Genomic DNA, 15,220 nt, shown 5'->3' on the forward strand with positions numbered 1-15,220 from the left:
AAGCAATAAAATAACATTAAGACTGAGCTGTGGCCTAGGGTTCACTGGCTCAAACAGGATAAAACTATTAACCGGCTGGAGACAAGAAAGCTTTCATTACACTACCCCAGATAAATCTACTGAACGGCCGATTCCTTACTATTATATTCAGGCACCATGGGCCAGTTTTACTCACGATTCTGGGAGGTCCATTAGATGTATTATAAGGGAGCCAAATTTTAGGTGTAGCTATGCCCCTCTTGGGGGCTGGAACACCAACGGTACTGTTCCATTTTAATTGCCATATCTACTGTGACTGGCACTTACGACCTGTGCAGCAGAAACCCAAAATATCACCAGATTTCAGGGTTTCCACCCTCAGTCTCGAGCCTGAGAGTGTCTCAGGTGTAACTCATGTGGATGCAACTTTGCGCAGCGTCCTCCTCCGGGGCTTCACGGGAACTCCGTGTCCCCCGAGGCCCTCAGGGACCGCGGGGTGAGGGCAGGGCCCCCCAGCCCAGGCTGGGAAAGGCGCCATTCCCGCACCGTCAGTGCTAAAGCTCTTCTCCATCCTGCCCCTGCGGGGAAGGGGGAGGCTGGTCCCCCGCTCCGGCTGCGGGCGGGGGAGGCGATCGAGGGTCTCCCCACCCACCGGTAGCGCAGGAGCCGACGCGAACTTCGCGGGGCAGGGGGGGAGCTCCGGCCCTGGAAACAGCTCCCTCCGCACCAGCGGGTAACGGGGGGTCCGGCGCAACCCCTGCGGAGCGGGTATGCTCCTTGCGGCTTCCCCCTCGGGCCGACCACGCGGCAGGTAGCGGATTTTTGCCGGGGAGGGGCGAGGAGGCAACGAAGGCGGTGACGGAGGCGGTGATCCCGGGGCGGGGAGACGGCGACGGCGGCGACGGCGGCGACGGCGTGGGGGGGGGGGCGGGACGGGACGGCGCGGCGCGGCGCGGCCGCCATCGCCTGTCGGTAGCAACGGGTGGGGAGCATCCTGAGACAGCTCCGCGGGAGCGGAGGTAACGCGCTTCCGGCCGGACAGCCGGGGTGGCCTTTCGCCTTCCTTCGTCGGTTTCCTTCAGCTCCCTTCACCTTGAGGGAAGGTGGGCAGGGAGCGGCCTCAGCGCAGGGGCTGCCGGCGGCAGCGCTGCCCTGCAGCATCTGGGGCGGCGGCCTTGGCGAGCCGGGCGGCTTCCAAGTGTGCGGTGGTAGCAAGATAAATGCCGCGGTTTCTGTATTGTCTTTAAAGGGTGCCCCAGCTCTTGACGGTCCTCGTCTCAGACGGGTGCCTGTAGCTGCTTCCTTCCCGGGGCTGTCCAGAAGGCTTGCAATCTGTGTGAACCTCGCTTATTTTATAAGGAGAAAGAGGGTCGCCACCGCTTGTGGAGAGCGGAGCGGCCACTGAGAGTCCCAATCACACCTCTGCAAATGACCCTTCCCTCCTGCCTGAGGGAAGGGTCTCCGGCCGGCGGCGACAGCCCCTGGAGTCGTGCCTGTGGCGACTCGAGGGTGGCTTTGTGAAGCCACGTGTTCCTTTAGTGCTTTTTGGTGGTGGGTGCAGGTAATTCTGACCGCTCCGTTAGCGAGCTATCGCAGGGCACTGAAGTGGGCTTAGTGAGATCCTCAGGCCAGCATGCCTTTGCTTGCTGGCATTGGGTAGTGATTTTGATTATGTGTTTTTAAATGGAGTGTATTAACTACAATCTGATCAGGTGCGGCTATAAGTTCCACCTAAAGAGTACACATGGGTGGAGGTGTGAAGGTAAGCATGTGCCTTTTGGCATTATTTCCCCCTCTTTTGACAGATTTTCTGACCCAGCATGAAAAATAAGGTGAATTACTTTAACAAACTCTACTGTTGTTCCTTCTGTCTTTACCTGGAGCTTATTGTATAAATTTCACCAGATGTTCCTCTCATTGCAGCAGCTTTGTGCACTCCCAGCCTAAATCAACTGTCTATCACAAAGTCCCTGTTGTGAGCTTGCTTCTGTTTTTTCTCTTGGAAATATGAAAATAATGAAAAACATGAAAAAATATGAAAATATGACTTGCTACCATACTGATAAACTATCAAGTGAAAAAAATTGACATAGTAACTTCTCTTTCATACTTTTTTACGTGATAAACTTACCTTGTCTGTTTTTTCAAAAGTGGATGTCACAAGCAGTTCTATTTGATCAAAAGTTTGTTTGTGGGATTTTTTTTTATTGTGCTAAAGATGGTGTGTTTGTATACGCAAGCACAAAAGACTTGGTTGAACAGGTTAAATCTTTACATTGGGAATTGCTTTTGTTGCAAGGGCTTCCTGTCTGTTCAGCATATGTATGGTAGGGCAGAGATTCTTCTCTCACCAGGAAAAAGACAAACATATCCTAGACAAACTCTAGGCCTTTCCCATGTTGTGAGGTGCCTAAATATATACATTGCAATGAATAAGCATTTCTGGGACTTAATTTGCTCTGTTGGTGCTTAACTCCCTGAAGACTTTGATGCTGTTTGCCTGTATAGAGCAATCTTGAATCTTGCTCATAGGGTCAATCATTGTGTTCAGAAATAGGAGTCTTACATCTGGTATATGTGAATAGCCAAAGTGTGTATGTAAAGCTGTGTTACGAGAGTTGTTTTATGCAATCAAGAACTAAGGAAGACGGAGGCAAGAACACCAGAAATCTTTGCTAATGAGTGGGTAATTTATAAAAGCACAGCAAACACTGTAAGCTTTTAGCAGTTTGGTACTTCACCTTGGTTATTAACTCACTTGCAGGTTCATCCCAGGTCAAACAACTGACAACTGTTCTGCTCAATGGGAGAAAGGGGATCTTGGTGGATGGTTCCTCATTTCCTCCTCTTAAAGGGGGTCCACCCTGTGTTAATACATTGCTAGTTGCATTTTTAACCTTCTTCAGCTCCTCTGGTACCTGGCTGTGGTGTGATAGGCCTTACCAGAATACATTTTTTTGGTGAAACAGTGAAGTGATCCTAGTTTCAGGTCACTCTGTCCTGGTTTCATATCATAGCTTTCTATACCAACAGCAGAGTCATTTCAGTAGAAAACACAATCTATACATATCAGCAAAAAGATTCCTCACAGATGCAGTGATCAGCAAAAAAAAGTGTTGAAGACTTTGTATTGCACAAGGGTGAGCGATGAGGAAATCCGTGAGTTGGTTAGCTTGTGTGAAGGCAGAACCCGGCATTAGCCATAGCACTCCTGTGGCTGGGCTTTGGCAGTGTTAGAGATTGTTCTAATAGTATTTTTAGCTGCAGTACATTAGGATTATTGTATGTTAGAAAATATATACTATTTGTCTCTAGCTCTCCTCTTCCAAGCCTCTCTTCTGTTTCCACTGAAATAATGATCTTGTGACAGAATCATGGATTTAATGTATGTGTTTTTTGTCTGACATAGCTTCAGTTTTCTGTAGTCTCTGCTTTCCCTCTTCCTTGGTAAGTTTTCTTTCCAATTGGTCAAAGCTGCAGATCTTGGTTCCACTTAAGATTAAGTGAAATACCTGTAGGAAAAAACCTGCCAACAGTTCTGATTTTGTCAGAGATGTTATAAATGCATCACATGACTCAGGCAAATAAGCAATCCCTGCCCTTAAGGCTTTAAAAGGCATATAAAACAAACAAGGCTAGAGAAGAGAATAAAATATCTAATCTTCAGTGAGCTGTTGTACACACCTTCATGCAAATCCTAGTTGGTGGCAGATTCCCAAAATTGGGAATAACAGAAGCAGAGGGGAAGAAGGAGAATTGGGGGACAGAACAGGCTAGGTTGAGAGATACTGTGATTGTTCTTTCCTGGCTAGAGATAGCAGGGCAAGAAACAGTCAAGGTCGTCAGTAACAAAACTGTATAGAACTGCAGTCATGTGCTGCTACTGAGGTGGAGGCATTTGAACAGTGACTGAGTCCCTAGTTGCAGGTAATTAAATGCATCTCTGAACTCCAGACCATGAGGTAAATCGTGGTTACTCTTAGTGCAAAACCGGCTGGGCATTAACACACCAGGTTTGATATGATTTGAATTACTCAATTGACTTAAATCGTCAGCGTGCTTGAGTATTGCAAGTAATGTGTATGCTTCTGATCAACTTGTACTTTGGAAGGTGTTCAGGAGAAAATGGGAATGATGATTAGGATATGTGGGTAAGAAATCATAAAGCTGTGTAGTTACCACCAAAATGATGTTTTACGTTTGTGATCGGTTCTTAACATATTTATGCAGTTTTGTCCTTTAGCTGTAAGGGCTGAAAATGAACATAGCATGTTTCCAAATGGCAGTTGGATGTCATAATAATAGCTGTAGTATTCTTGTTTCTTCCGCTGACATTTGTTCAGGGTGAATTGCCTTCTGAAAAACACTTGGAACTAATGTCCTGTCCCAAGTTCTTTCCATGGAAATGAAAAGACTCAGTTTGGAGTTGAGTGATATTTTTATGGGTCACAAGTGTTCTTTCAAATCCACTTCTTACAGCCAAATTACTAATGAAAATATCTGCTTTGATTATTTGTTCTGCTGTTTTGCACAGCTTTCTGATGATTGTGTCATATTTATAATTGATTATCGATAATATGCATTTACAGATAACTAAACTTCCTCTTGTAAAGCAAACAAATAATCTTGTGAATTTCTAGGGTGCATGTATTTTTGAAGAGCTAGCTCTACTACACCAATAACAGAAAGTCAGCCAGTAAGTGGTGGCAAATGAATTTGGCACAAGATAGATGGAAGAGTAAATAACAAGGAGAACTGGTGTGATAAATTTACTTTGCTTTTCCTTTGAAGTTCTGGGCACACTCATCTGTAGAAAGTGTGTGGATGCCTCCCTCCTAGTTAATTTCATTTTGTTGGAGGTGCCTCATTATAACACTCAAGCTTTTAAGTTCTGAAAAGGCAGTGATTAGTTTCTGGAAGTTCAAAAAATGTTGGTCTAATTTTAAGTGTGAAATTTGAGGTCTTCCAATGTATCTGTGATACTAGAGGTTGACTCATGTATAAATGATAAAATGTGTATTTAGTAATTAAGCATCTTTAAAGTGTTTATTTGGAGTATTGAGGGGAAAATAAACCAGAAGGCATCCAACTAAACAGATTGAGGATCTCACTTTACATTATTTAAAATAATGCAGTCTCTAAAGATTTATGAGTTGGAGATGAATGATGTAATGCGTTTCAATAACAGATTTGTACTCCATTTCAGTGGAAGTTACTTTTTCAATTGATTGAAAATAATCTTTATAATTTTCACATCTTCATTCTAGTTCAGGGATGTCAAGTCAGATTTTCTGCGCTGTAGGATACAGGTGTTGGCTTTATGATAGAGGAGGAGTATTCTCTCCAGAAAGGTGTGCCTGCAAAAGCTTGTGTGTTCATCTGTTGCTAGATGCTCATGTAGTTTGGGTGACTGCATGTTGACCTTTCAAAGTTCCCATATTCAGGGTGTTTGTTCTCTCAGTTGACAAGTTTATTGTTGCAGTTAAAAAATTTTTTGTAAAATTAGTCTTACCCCCCCAAAAAGCACAAAATCTACCTCCCACACTAGATTAGCTGCTTTATTCTAATTGACCCAGACTTCCAATTTTTTTTCTATTCTGTAGTAAATGGCTGAAGTATACACTAAAGGTTTAATCGGGACAGGGGAAAGGAATAGTCATTAAATTAATTCTGGTAGTTATGTAGGGCCTATTCTTTATGGAGCTGATAAGCTAGTAAACTTGTGTAAAATGGGTCTAATGGGTCTTATTCAGAATTATCAATGTCTTCTTGAGCTAAGAAATGTTATTAGCAGTAACTTGCTTTTGGAAGGCATGGGAGAATTTTCTGGAGACTTCAGAAGAAAGTGGCTCTTTTCCAGACAGTCAGTTCTGAAGCAGAGGAAAAAGATTAATTTCTGTGACCTTAGATACTGTTAAATACAGCTGCTAATGGAAGAATTTGGATTGAAACTCCTGTGGGTTTTTTCATGTACAGTCTGTGCTTTTAGATAACTCCGAGCAATGAGGCGGTGAGATTTGGAAACAGTTCTGGGGAGGGAGCGATCTGCAGAATCAGTCAGGAGTCAAGGGTTGGATCAAGAGCGTTCTGCAGTAAGTACCTCTGCCTACAGCCCTTAGCAAGAGCCCCCAGTGCATTGACAGCATGTTACTAATCATTCATAAATTATGTGTCTAAGCACAGTAAGTGGATTGATATTTTTAGTATTGCAATACATCTGTGTTCATGCTTAGAACTCCCATCTTGGTCTTGTGGTGCTTCCTTATCTATAACATCTCATTTCCTTCTTTCTGTTCTTTCTTCTGTTCTTCTCGAAATAGGAGTCCCTTAATTCTGTCCTTCTTACAGTTTTGTTTGTTTGTTTTCCTAATGGTAGAAGTTCCTCTCTCATCCTAAGTTACATTGGAATTTGTCTCTTGCTTTGTCTGCATTGGTTCTCCTGTTTAACTGTGCATGAATTTGACTTCGTGTAAAAAAACCCAAACATGAAGCAACAAAAGGAAATGTCTTAATTTATATTTGTAAGTCATAGGGTAAAAAGGTGAAAAGAAGATTTTGCAAGAAAGTCCTGGGATAAAAAAATTTATAATGATTTCCGCTGTCTATATTTTGTTTTAGATTGTGATTTGGAGTCGTGGAGAATTCAGTCCTTCCACAATGGCAGAAAGGACAGATTTTACAAAATCACATATTTCACTGGCTGAATACAGCCCCGTCAACAAATCAGAAAGGACAGATCCAAGTGGAACACAGGATGGAGACCAAAATACATTGCAACTGAAGAAAGAAATTTCTTTAATAAATGGGATAAGCCTTATAGTAGGCAACATGATTGGTTCAGGTATCTTTGTCTCTCCCAAAGGAGTTCTCATCTACAGCAGATCTTATGGATTGTCTCTAATAATTTGGGCAATTGGAGGGATATTTTCAGTCTTTGGAGCTCTCTGCTATGCTGAACTTGGAACCACTATTACAAAGTCAGGAGCCAGCTATGCATATATCTTGGAGTCTTTTGGGAGCTTCATTGCTTTTATTCGTTTGTGGACCTCACTCCTAATTGTTGAGCCAACTAGTCAGGCAATTATTGCCATCACCTTTGCTAACTACATAGTTCAGCCTTTCTTCCCTTCTTGTGACCCTCCGTATTTGGCTTGTCGTCTCATAGCAGCTGCTTGTGAATGTAAGTATTTCTTGACATTTACTATGGTAAGTTTTTATCCAGGGTGGATTTTATTAAAACAAATCTTACCCACACTCAGAGTTGTTGCATACTGGATCTGCAATGGTTTGAGTTACAGTGGGGCAAAGAACAATTCCAGCACATCAGTACACAACACTTGCATGTGTTCAGTCAGTGAATGACCATTTTCTCATTTGGAAGCAGAACAAGGTCTTTAACTCTTCCAAGCTTACTTACCTGGCAAAAATGGGGGTAAAAATTGTTATCCCTTGGGAGAGGTATTTTAAATGAAACCTCAGGATACTCTTGGTGTGGTCTTAAGAGCTATTGCAGAATGGCTCTTATGCTATAAATTCTGGTGTAATTTGATTTGCAGTAATTTCTCAGTGGTTACATGGTTCAGGTACTACTCTGGTTTCAAAAAATCATTCATTCAAGATTATGCTCATCAGTACAACAGGATGTGTGGTAAAGCTGTTTTGAAAAGTGGAAATTTTGTGTGCACATAAAACACTGATGTAGCCAGCTCTGTTAGTCAATATAGAGAAGCAGCTGTCCACAGTCAAACCAGGACTGTTCTGCTGTATCAAAAGAATGAAACTGTATATTTGAACTGTGTGTGTCTGATTTAATTTTAGGTATTTTGTATTAAAAGTGTTTATATACATATTTTACATTTCCAGTAAACAGTGAAAACTGTATTTCAGCAAGTCTGTAGGACAATGCTTTGTGATGTACTAATTCATAACCATGTGCTCTGAAGCCTGTCACATGTATTGACATGATTTTATACCAAAAAGCTCACAGAGAACTTGGGCTCTTTTACTGCCAACAATGTGCTGCTTCTAGCTGGTTCCTTTTTGATGCATCTGTTGGAAGAGCTCTAATGTTCCTTATTAGAGTTGTCAATATAGGATACGAAAGGGAACCGACAGAGCAGTAGTGTGTGCTTCAGATATTTGACCTCTGTAACTGGTTATGATGACTGCAGCTTCCCCTTCCATTTTTGTTATTGTTGTGAAAGCATTAACATGCTGGTTGGGGTCCAGGCAGGGGAAAAGATAATCACAAATCTGTCAGTTTAATCAGTTCTGTTCCCTCCTTCCTTCCAAATGAGTGAAGGGCCTGTAATGTCATGTTCACATTCCTTAAACAGATATTGTCCCAAGGTATGCTGGCACAAATTCAAGAGTGTGGGAGAATCTGCTCTTCCATTTAAGGTATCCCCTCACTCTGAGAGCAGTTAGCCCTTATAAAAAGGAGTTTATTAAAAAGCAAGAAATTCAGACAAAGCAATTAAGTTAAAATTATTATATAGTAGGTATAGAAAGACAGTGTGATGTCCTCTATGTTTGCTGCTAATAAGGGGAATTAACAACTCTTTTTTTAGTGGAGACACGTGACAGCAGGATCACTCTCAGGCAGGCAGAACAATTTACTTTAACAGTCTGTTTTATGGTTTAAATGCTTGTTCTGCCCTGCTCTAAGTGTCAGTGCTAAGACTCACCCCTGCTCTACAACTTCATTTAGCTGTTAAAGCTTAGGCTTCTCCCTGTCCTGGCAGGGCTGATGTTGTTTTTCACATCCCTAGCTCTGGATATGATTAATCCCATAAGAATGAAGCTGCTGGGAGCGAAAGCCTGCACATTGGTTAGGTACAGATTGTATGTGAGAATGGGTGGGTTTGTTGTGGGGTTTACTTTTAGTTTTGTTTCTTGGGTTTTTTTTTATTGTAGTAGTAGCAATACTAGAGCTAGTGTGAGAACAGTCTGTGTTATACAGCATTACTTTGACAATTGTTTTGGCAGTGGGGTGTCATCTGGTTCTACAGAACTAAACTTGACAGTTCTCAGAAACTTTAAGTGGCTAAACAATAATTAAGTTGAAGAAAACAGAGTCATTTTAGTGAAAGAAAGAGAGGACATGTGGCTTATTCAGAATTTTGATTATCTTTCTCTTTTTTTTTCCTTATAAGGTATCAGAGTATCATTTTGTCTGAAGTAGAGACCAAGCCCTAACTTACTGATAATAATTCATCCCAATGAAAGTTGCTTTTAAAAAAAATGGCTGAAATAAACCCAGTGAGCAAGTACTCCAATCACTAGTACTGAAGAGCAGAGACTGAGCAGAGTGGTTTTTTTCCTGAGGTCTCTGTGGGAGCTGCAGCAGTCCTGACTTTTGAAATTTGATACAACTGGGGTTTTTTTCCCCCCCTCATCTTGCCAAGCTCACTTGAACCTCGTTCAGCTTGGCCAGACTGTTTAACATACTAATGCCATACTTGTCAGATCATTACCTTTCTTTTGTTACCTTTTAAAAGTTATTGTTTTCAATTTGGTAACTGTGCTTAGGTAAATTTTTATCTTAATAGTATCATGGTGTTCTTGGATTATGGGAAAGGAGATAATATATCACATCTTTTTATTTAATTTTGATTTACTACTACCTTACTCCTGAAACAATCAAGTTTCATTTTTATTTATATGCATATTTAAAAGATGCAGTACAAGGAGACTCTGTAGAGATAAAAAGTACAGTGGTATATAAACACTTTTTCACTAGCTAGAGAGAAAACTGAGATTTGGGGGAAATATTGTTTCCAATACAGAAGTTTCAATAATATAGTGATAATCTGGTTTAGAAAAATATGTACTGAATTAGGATCTGTTAAATAAAGAATACTGAAGGTACTGAATCCTATTAAATATACAGCCCTTGAGTTCAGGCAGAGGTTGTCTGACTCTCCACTTCAGAAAAAGATAATGAATGCAAAAGCAAAATGTTGAGAGTCATGAGAACTGTCTTGGGGAAGTTGATCACATGAGTAAATTTAGTCAGCAACTACAAAATGTTTGTGAGATCAGAAAGTCTCATTTCAAGTTTCATTGCAATCTTGTGAAATAGGTCTGACTCTCTAATTTATTTTGATTAGAGGGCTAAATACACTCAGAATACTCATTACTTCCTACCAATTTGTAAAAATCCAGGCTACTGTTGTATTAGCTGTAAAGCATATGCTCTTTTAGAACCACAGCTTAGGTTGGAAGGGACCTTGAAGGTCATCTTGTACCAACCCCTGCCGTGGGCAGGGACACCTTCCACTAGACCAGATTGCTCCAAACCCCATCTAACCTGGCCTTGAGCACTTCCAGGAATGGGGCACCCCCAGCTTCTCTGGGCAACCTGTGCCAGTGCTTCATGACCCTCACATAGAAGGATTTCTTAATGACACCTAATCTAATCTAATCTACCTTCTTTCCAGTTAAAGCCATTACCCCTTGTCCTGTCAGTACGTGCCCTTGTAAAATCAATCTGTTCTCCATAATACAGTTCAGTAGAACTGGAAAAGAGTTTTGAATCACCTGTAATCATACTTAGCATTGCAGCTACTTCATGGATGTTGAACTCAGCCTAACAAAGAAGCATAAGAAAAGCTGTTCAACACTCTTTTGTTTGCCCAAAGGAATTTCTAGATAATCTTTCACTTACTGGAGCAATATTGCTACACTGAAATGAATTATTTCATGTAGCAGTTCCTTTAGTTTTAGGATAGTTGCAGAGTGCAGCTGATGAGGGGTAATGTTAGGAAAGTGGGCATGTAATCAGAGAGCAGGAAGGTCTTTCCTTCTGTCTGTTGAAACAGTGTGTTTAGAACATGTTTCCTCCTGTTTTATTGGAATCAGTGTGTTTTCAGTACTTGTGTATTTGGCTTAGTTTAACCTAAGTATTAGTATAACAAGTAAGTGCATATTTAGATTACAATTAAAAGCTTTGAAAAGTGAGTTAAACTGAGCATTGTTCAAATAGTCTTTTAATTTTTCTTTTCTTTTCCTCCCCTAGGTCTTCTAACATTTATAAATTGTGCCTACGTTAAGTGGGGTACACGTGTGCAGGATGTATTTACTTACGCCAAAGTGCTTGCTCTTATTGCCATCATCGTCACCGGACTTGTTAAAATATGCCAGGGTAAGCTTGTAAAATTAAAGCAAAGGTTTGTGTTTATCAGTTAAACTGAGTGACTGCTCTAAAGACTGTAAACTACCCCTGTATGTTTTATGAAAAGCCTCAGTAAAAAAAGCATAATACAGCCACCTTGAAAATACCAATAATACCAATGTTAGACATTATCATGAAACTGTGTCATGAGATATCCATTCAATCTCAGTTGACTTTGAACTTGGTTAAAGAAGGTAATTGATTGCTCAGCAATGTTGTGTAATTTACAGCCTGCAGTACAGAATAATAGAGGAAGTGAAAACAGCAATATACAGAGACAGTGGCAGTGCAGAAAGTTACAAATTTCTCTAAGGAACATGCTACTTTACAGTGAGATCAACTGAATATTTTTTTTACAAAATGAATCTCCAATCTGAAAGTGTCTGAACTTAAAGCACAAATAGATTTCTAAGAATATGTAGGTAGATTTGTGAAACTACAGCTGTTTTTGCTCAAAGCCTGAGTTCGGCTAAAGCTGTTGAGAATTAGAACGTGTGTGTGTTGGGCGGTGTGCCTTCAAGTTAGGAGAAATTATGAATTTAGTTTTATTTTTAGCCCTTCCTTTGGGAAGAATTTGTTGGTGTGTTAGCTTAAGAAAATTATCCTGCTTTCAAAGCTGCCATAAAGATCTGTCTTTCCCCGGCAATCTGACAATTTATGTCCTTTGCTCTAACTGGTTATTGTTGAAAGTTCAAGAGCAAGATAACTACCGTGAACCAAACAAAAATACGCATATGTGAGCACCAGGTTTAATCGTTAACACATCAGCCCATCCCTTGTTTCATAGATACTGAGCTTGTTCACATCTAATTTCCTTGACATTGTCTCCTCTTTATATTCCTAACTCAGCAGTTACTCCACCTGTGTCTGTGCCAAGGGAGTAGCAATGTCTAATTGGGATAAAAATTAGGGAAGAGAAATAAGATATTTTAGAGGCCTCAAATATTACCCTGGCCAGTTTTAATGGAGTTTAAACACTTCAGATGCGTACTACAGAGCATGTTTTGGAGTTACACAGTAACTTGCCTTTCTGTTTTTGGCAGTTTTGTGTGTGTTTGTATATATATACAGTCTGAATATATAAACTGTGATTGATGAGCTTGTCTTGACTTGCCTAAAGTCAAAAGATGGCACAAGTTTTCACAAATACTGGTCCAAAAAACATACATACACTTTTAGCTTGGGAAAAATTTGTCTTAACAGTAGTACTTTATGCTCCATTATTTTTTCTCAGTTGTGTATTTTTAATAGCAAAACCTCAAACATCCATGTAGGTGTTTTTGTGGGGGTTTCTTGTCATAGTTGTCTAAAATCACTTGTAATCTTTGTTTTCTGCATAGGCTAAATGTTTGAAAATTTAAAAGGATTTAGAAGAATAGAGTGGGTTATTTTCTAAATATATATGTTATAAACCCCCACCCTTAAACTGAGTTCTGTCATTGCCAGTTGTTCATAACTTAGTTGGAACTTAATGTTCCTGAACTTCTTGTGCCACTGTGGACAAACCAGGTGTTTAATTTTAGAGCAGTATCATACACACCCAATAATTTTTAGTAGTTTTGAATGCCATGCTTATTCTCATGGCTAAAACACAGAGTAGAATTGGAAGAAAAGGTCTTAATAAGCAGATTTGAAGGAATTAGTGTTTCTGTGGTGTTTTTGCAATTGTGTGCCACATTGAAAAACATTACTTACTGTATTTTTTTATCCTGTCCTTCATTGCATCTCTTCCACACAGGACATATATGGCACTTTAAGAACGCTTTTGAGGGATCCTCCTTTGATATTGGAGACATCTCCCTTGCGTTATATTCTGCCTTGTTTTCTTACTCTGGTTGGGATACGCTCAATTACGTAACAGAAGAAATCAAAAACCCAGAAAGGTAAATGATCTGAGCTTTCTAAATGTGGATATTTCCCAAGTTGGTGGGTTTGTGGATGTTATTCACTAATGAATTCTGAGCTTACACAGAAATGAGTAGAACTGCTCTGCTGGTGAGGCTGTGTATGGCCACTGGCAAAGATTTACTAAACTCCATTAAAAATGAAAAAGAGAGAAAAACATAAGAATAAATAAGTGTAGATGATTGCAGGATGCTGTATTCCGTGCTAGGTAAGCTTTCAGTTCAAGATGCTGTTACTATTTATTATAGTAGATGTCAGTGTTGCAGTGGAACAGGTACCTAAGTGTTGTCTGTGTTTACCTGTGCAGTCATTCTGATTTCATATTTAAGAATGTTAATCTTTTCCATGAATTTATGCTCTAAAATGTGACTGGCTAATCTTGCTCAGTTGTGAGTCTGTAAGCAGACACCTTTATGTTAGAATAGACTCCCCTTTGATAATTTTTACATCCTGTTATGAACAGCAGCTCAGATTGCTATAGCTGAATGATAAAGAATGAATGAGATTTTTTTTTTTTTTAGTTCTCCCAACTGATTTTGACTTTTGCGGTTTATTTTCTTCTATGTTGGATGTTGAGTTTTATGCTGAGTGTTTATCTAACCAGGAAAGTTATCTATTAAAAAGATAAAATAGTGGATAAGTATTTTAACTCTAAAACTAGCTATTTTTAGTCAGATTGAATTCCAGATTGACAGTTTGTTTCTTCAAATCCTCTTTTAAAGACTTGATAAACATATTCAGAATGCATACATTTTGTATTTTCATCAGTCATTTGGTCCTTCAAATTGTGGTTTTTTTCTGCTAAAAACTCCTTTTTTTGAGTACTGTTGCAGTGCCTTTTCTTCTTTTTAAAGTTAGTGTATTGTTCTCTGTTATCAGTTTGATAGCTGTTCTATTAGATGTATAATTCTGAAAAACAATTTTTCTCCCAGGATATTTAGCTGATGAAAATTTCTTCATATTCATTTGCTCTATATAGGCATCAGTGCCTAATACAAGCTTCATTCTTGATAGAATGGTAGCTGGTAAAGTGAACTTCATGTTTCAGCTTTCTGCATTGACAGTTCTTGGGAATAATGAGGTATTCCATAATTCTACAAAATTACTACAAGAATTATATATTTTTCTTGTTCACTTGATTGGTAGTGCCTTCATGCTTGTCCACCCAAAAGCTGCAATCCACAAATTACATTTGACATTGGCTTCATTAATCTTGGATGATGCAAAGTCCTTAAAATTCTATTTGAGATTTTTGTTACATTGTGTAATATTTCTGAATTAAATTCACAGTTTTCTGCTTCTCTTTCTTCTCTGTGCTGGGATTCTCGGGTCTCTTACTATGAGTGTGCAACCTGGAAGAAGAGTCAGAGCTCCCAGTTACTAATTTACTGATTTATATGGAGGATTGTGGGGTATGTTTGTTTTTCTGCTTCCATGGCAGCAGACAGACACAGCTGGACTTCTGGGCCTCAGGAAGTTTTTGAGGGAACTTTCAATGTTTTAGTCAGACTGGTAATTTTTATGCTTTGGGGTTTTGTTGTCTGGAGGTTTTTCTTGTTGTTATTGAAAGCAATGTTCATGGCAAATGCACATCAATGTCACCCTGCTCTGTTTGATTTCAAGCTGGGCAAATGTGAGAGTAACACTCTCAGTTCTGCTTCCCCTTTTGAAACATTTGAATATTCCTGTGAGGTTTGAGGAAAGAATCAGGCTGAGAAAAGCCAAAGCCTAAAATTAAAAATCTGTTTCTGCTCTGTAGTTTCTTTCTGTGGAGCTGCACACTTAGGACTGTGAGTTTATCTCACAGTTAAGTCTTATCTGCTTACATCTAAAGGTTAGCACTGTTTTCCTGTTACTCTTGACTTCTTTTTGTACAGCTTTCTAGACATGTGTTGCTAGTAAGCTACACCACATGCTGGGGCTCACAGCTGTTCAGCAATTTTAGATCTGCATCTCTGTTGTGCAGCTCAGTTAGCTTGTTCTCTGCAGTGGTGAGTGCAGATGAGAAGAACAGGGGTTTGGTTTAATAGATCTCCCTGCACCAGTTCTAGGAGTAGGTTCTGGAAGGACAGCCCCATTCCCCAGGGAGGAGTGCAATGACTCAGAACTCTGCCTCTTTGGGTTCTAGTTGTGGTGATTAACACAGACAGTAGGAAATCA

General features: G+C 40.0%; 1 protein-coding gene across 3 annotated transcripts in view; it reads left to right on the top strand.

The window, feature by feature from the left end:
* The first annotated feature begins 912 nt into the window (after positions 1-912).
* The window catches only part of SLC7A6 (solute carrier family 7 member 6), a 32,044-nt gene continuing 17,736 nt past the window's right edge, over positions 913-15,220 (top strand). The window contains exons 1-5 of one of the 3 annotated variants that reach the window (XM_039558520.1): positions 913-998; positions 5,956-6,071; positions 6,598-7,159; positions 11,000-11,125; positions 12,894-13,038. In XM_039558520.1, the coding sequence (XP_039414454.1) occupies positions 6,637-7,159; positions 11,000-11,125; positions 12,894-13,038 (794 nt within the window). In that variant the 5' untranslated portion in view covers positions 913-998; positions 5,956-6,071; positions 6,598-6,636. The remainder of the gene's footprint in view (positions 999-5,955; positions 6,072-6,597; positions 7,160-10,999; positions 11,126-12,893; positions 13,039-15,220) is intronic. The other 2 variants (XM_039558519.1, XM_039558521.1) reach the window with 2 other exon arrangements.

The sequence above is a fragment of the Corvus cornix genome, chromosome 11 (genome assembly GCF_000738735.6).
Source record: "Corvus cornix cornix isolate S_Up_H32 chromosome 11, ASM73873v5, whole genome shotgun sequence".
In the NCBI taxonomy this organism is placed as follows: Eukaryota; Metazoa; Chordata; class Aves; order Passeriformes; family Corvidae; genus Corvus; species Corvus cornix.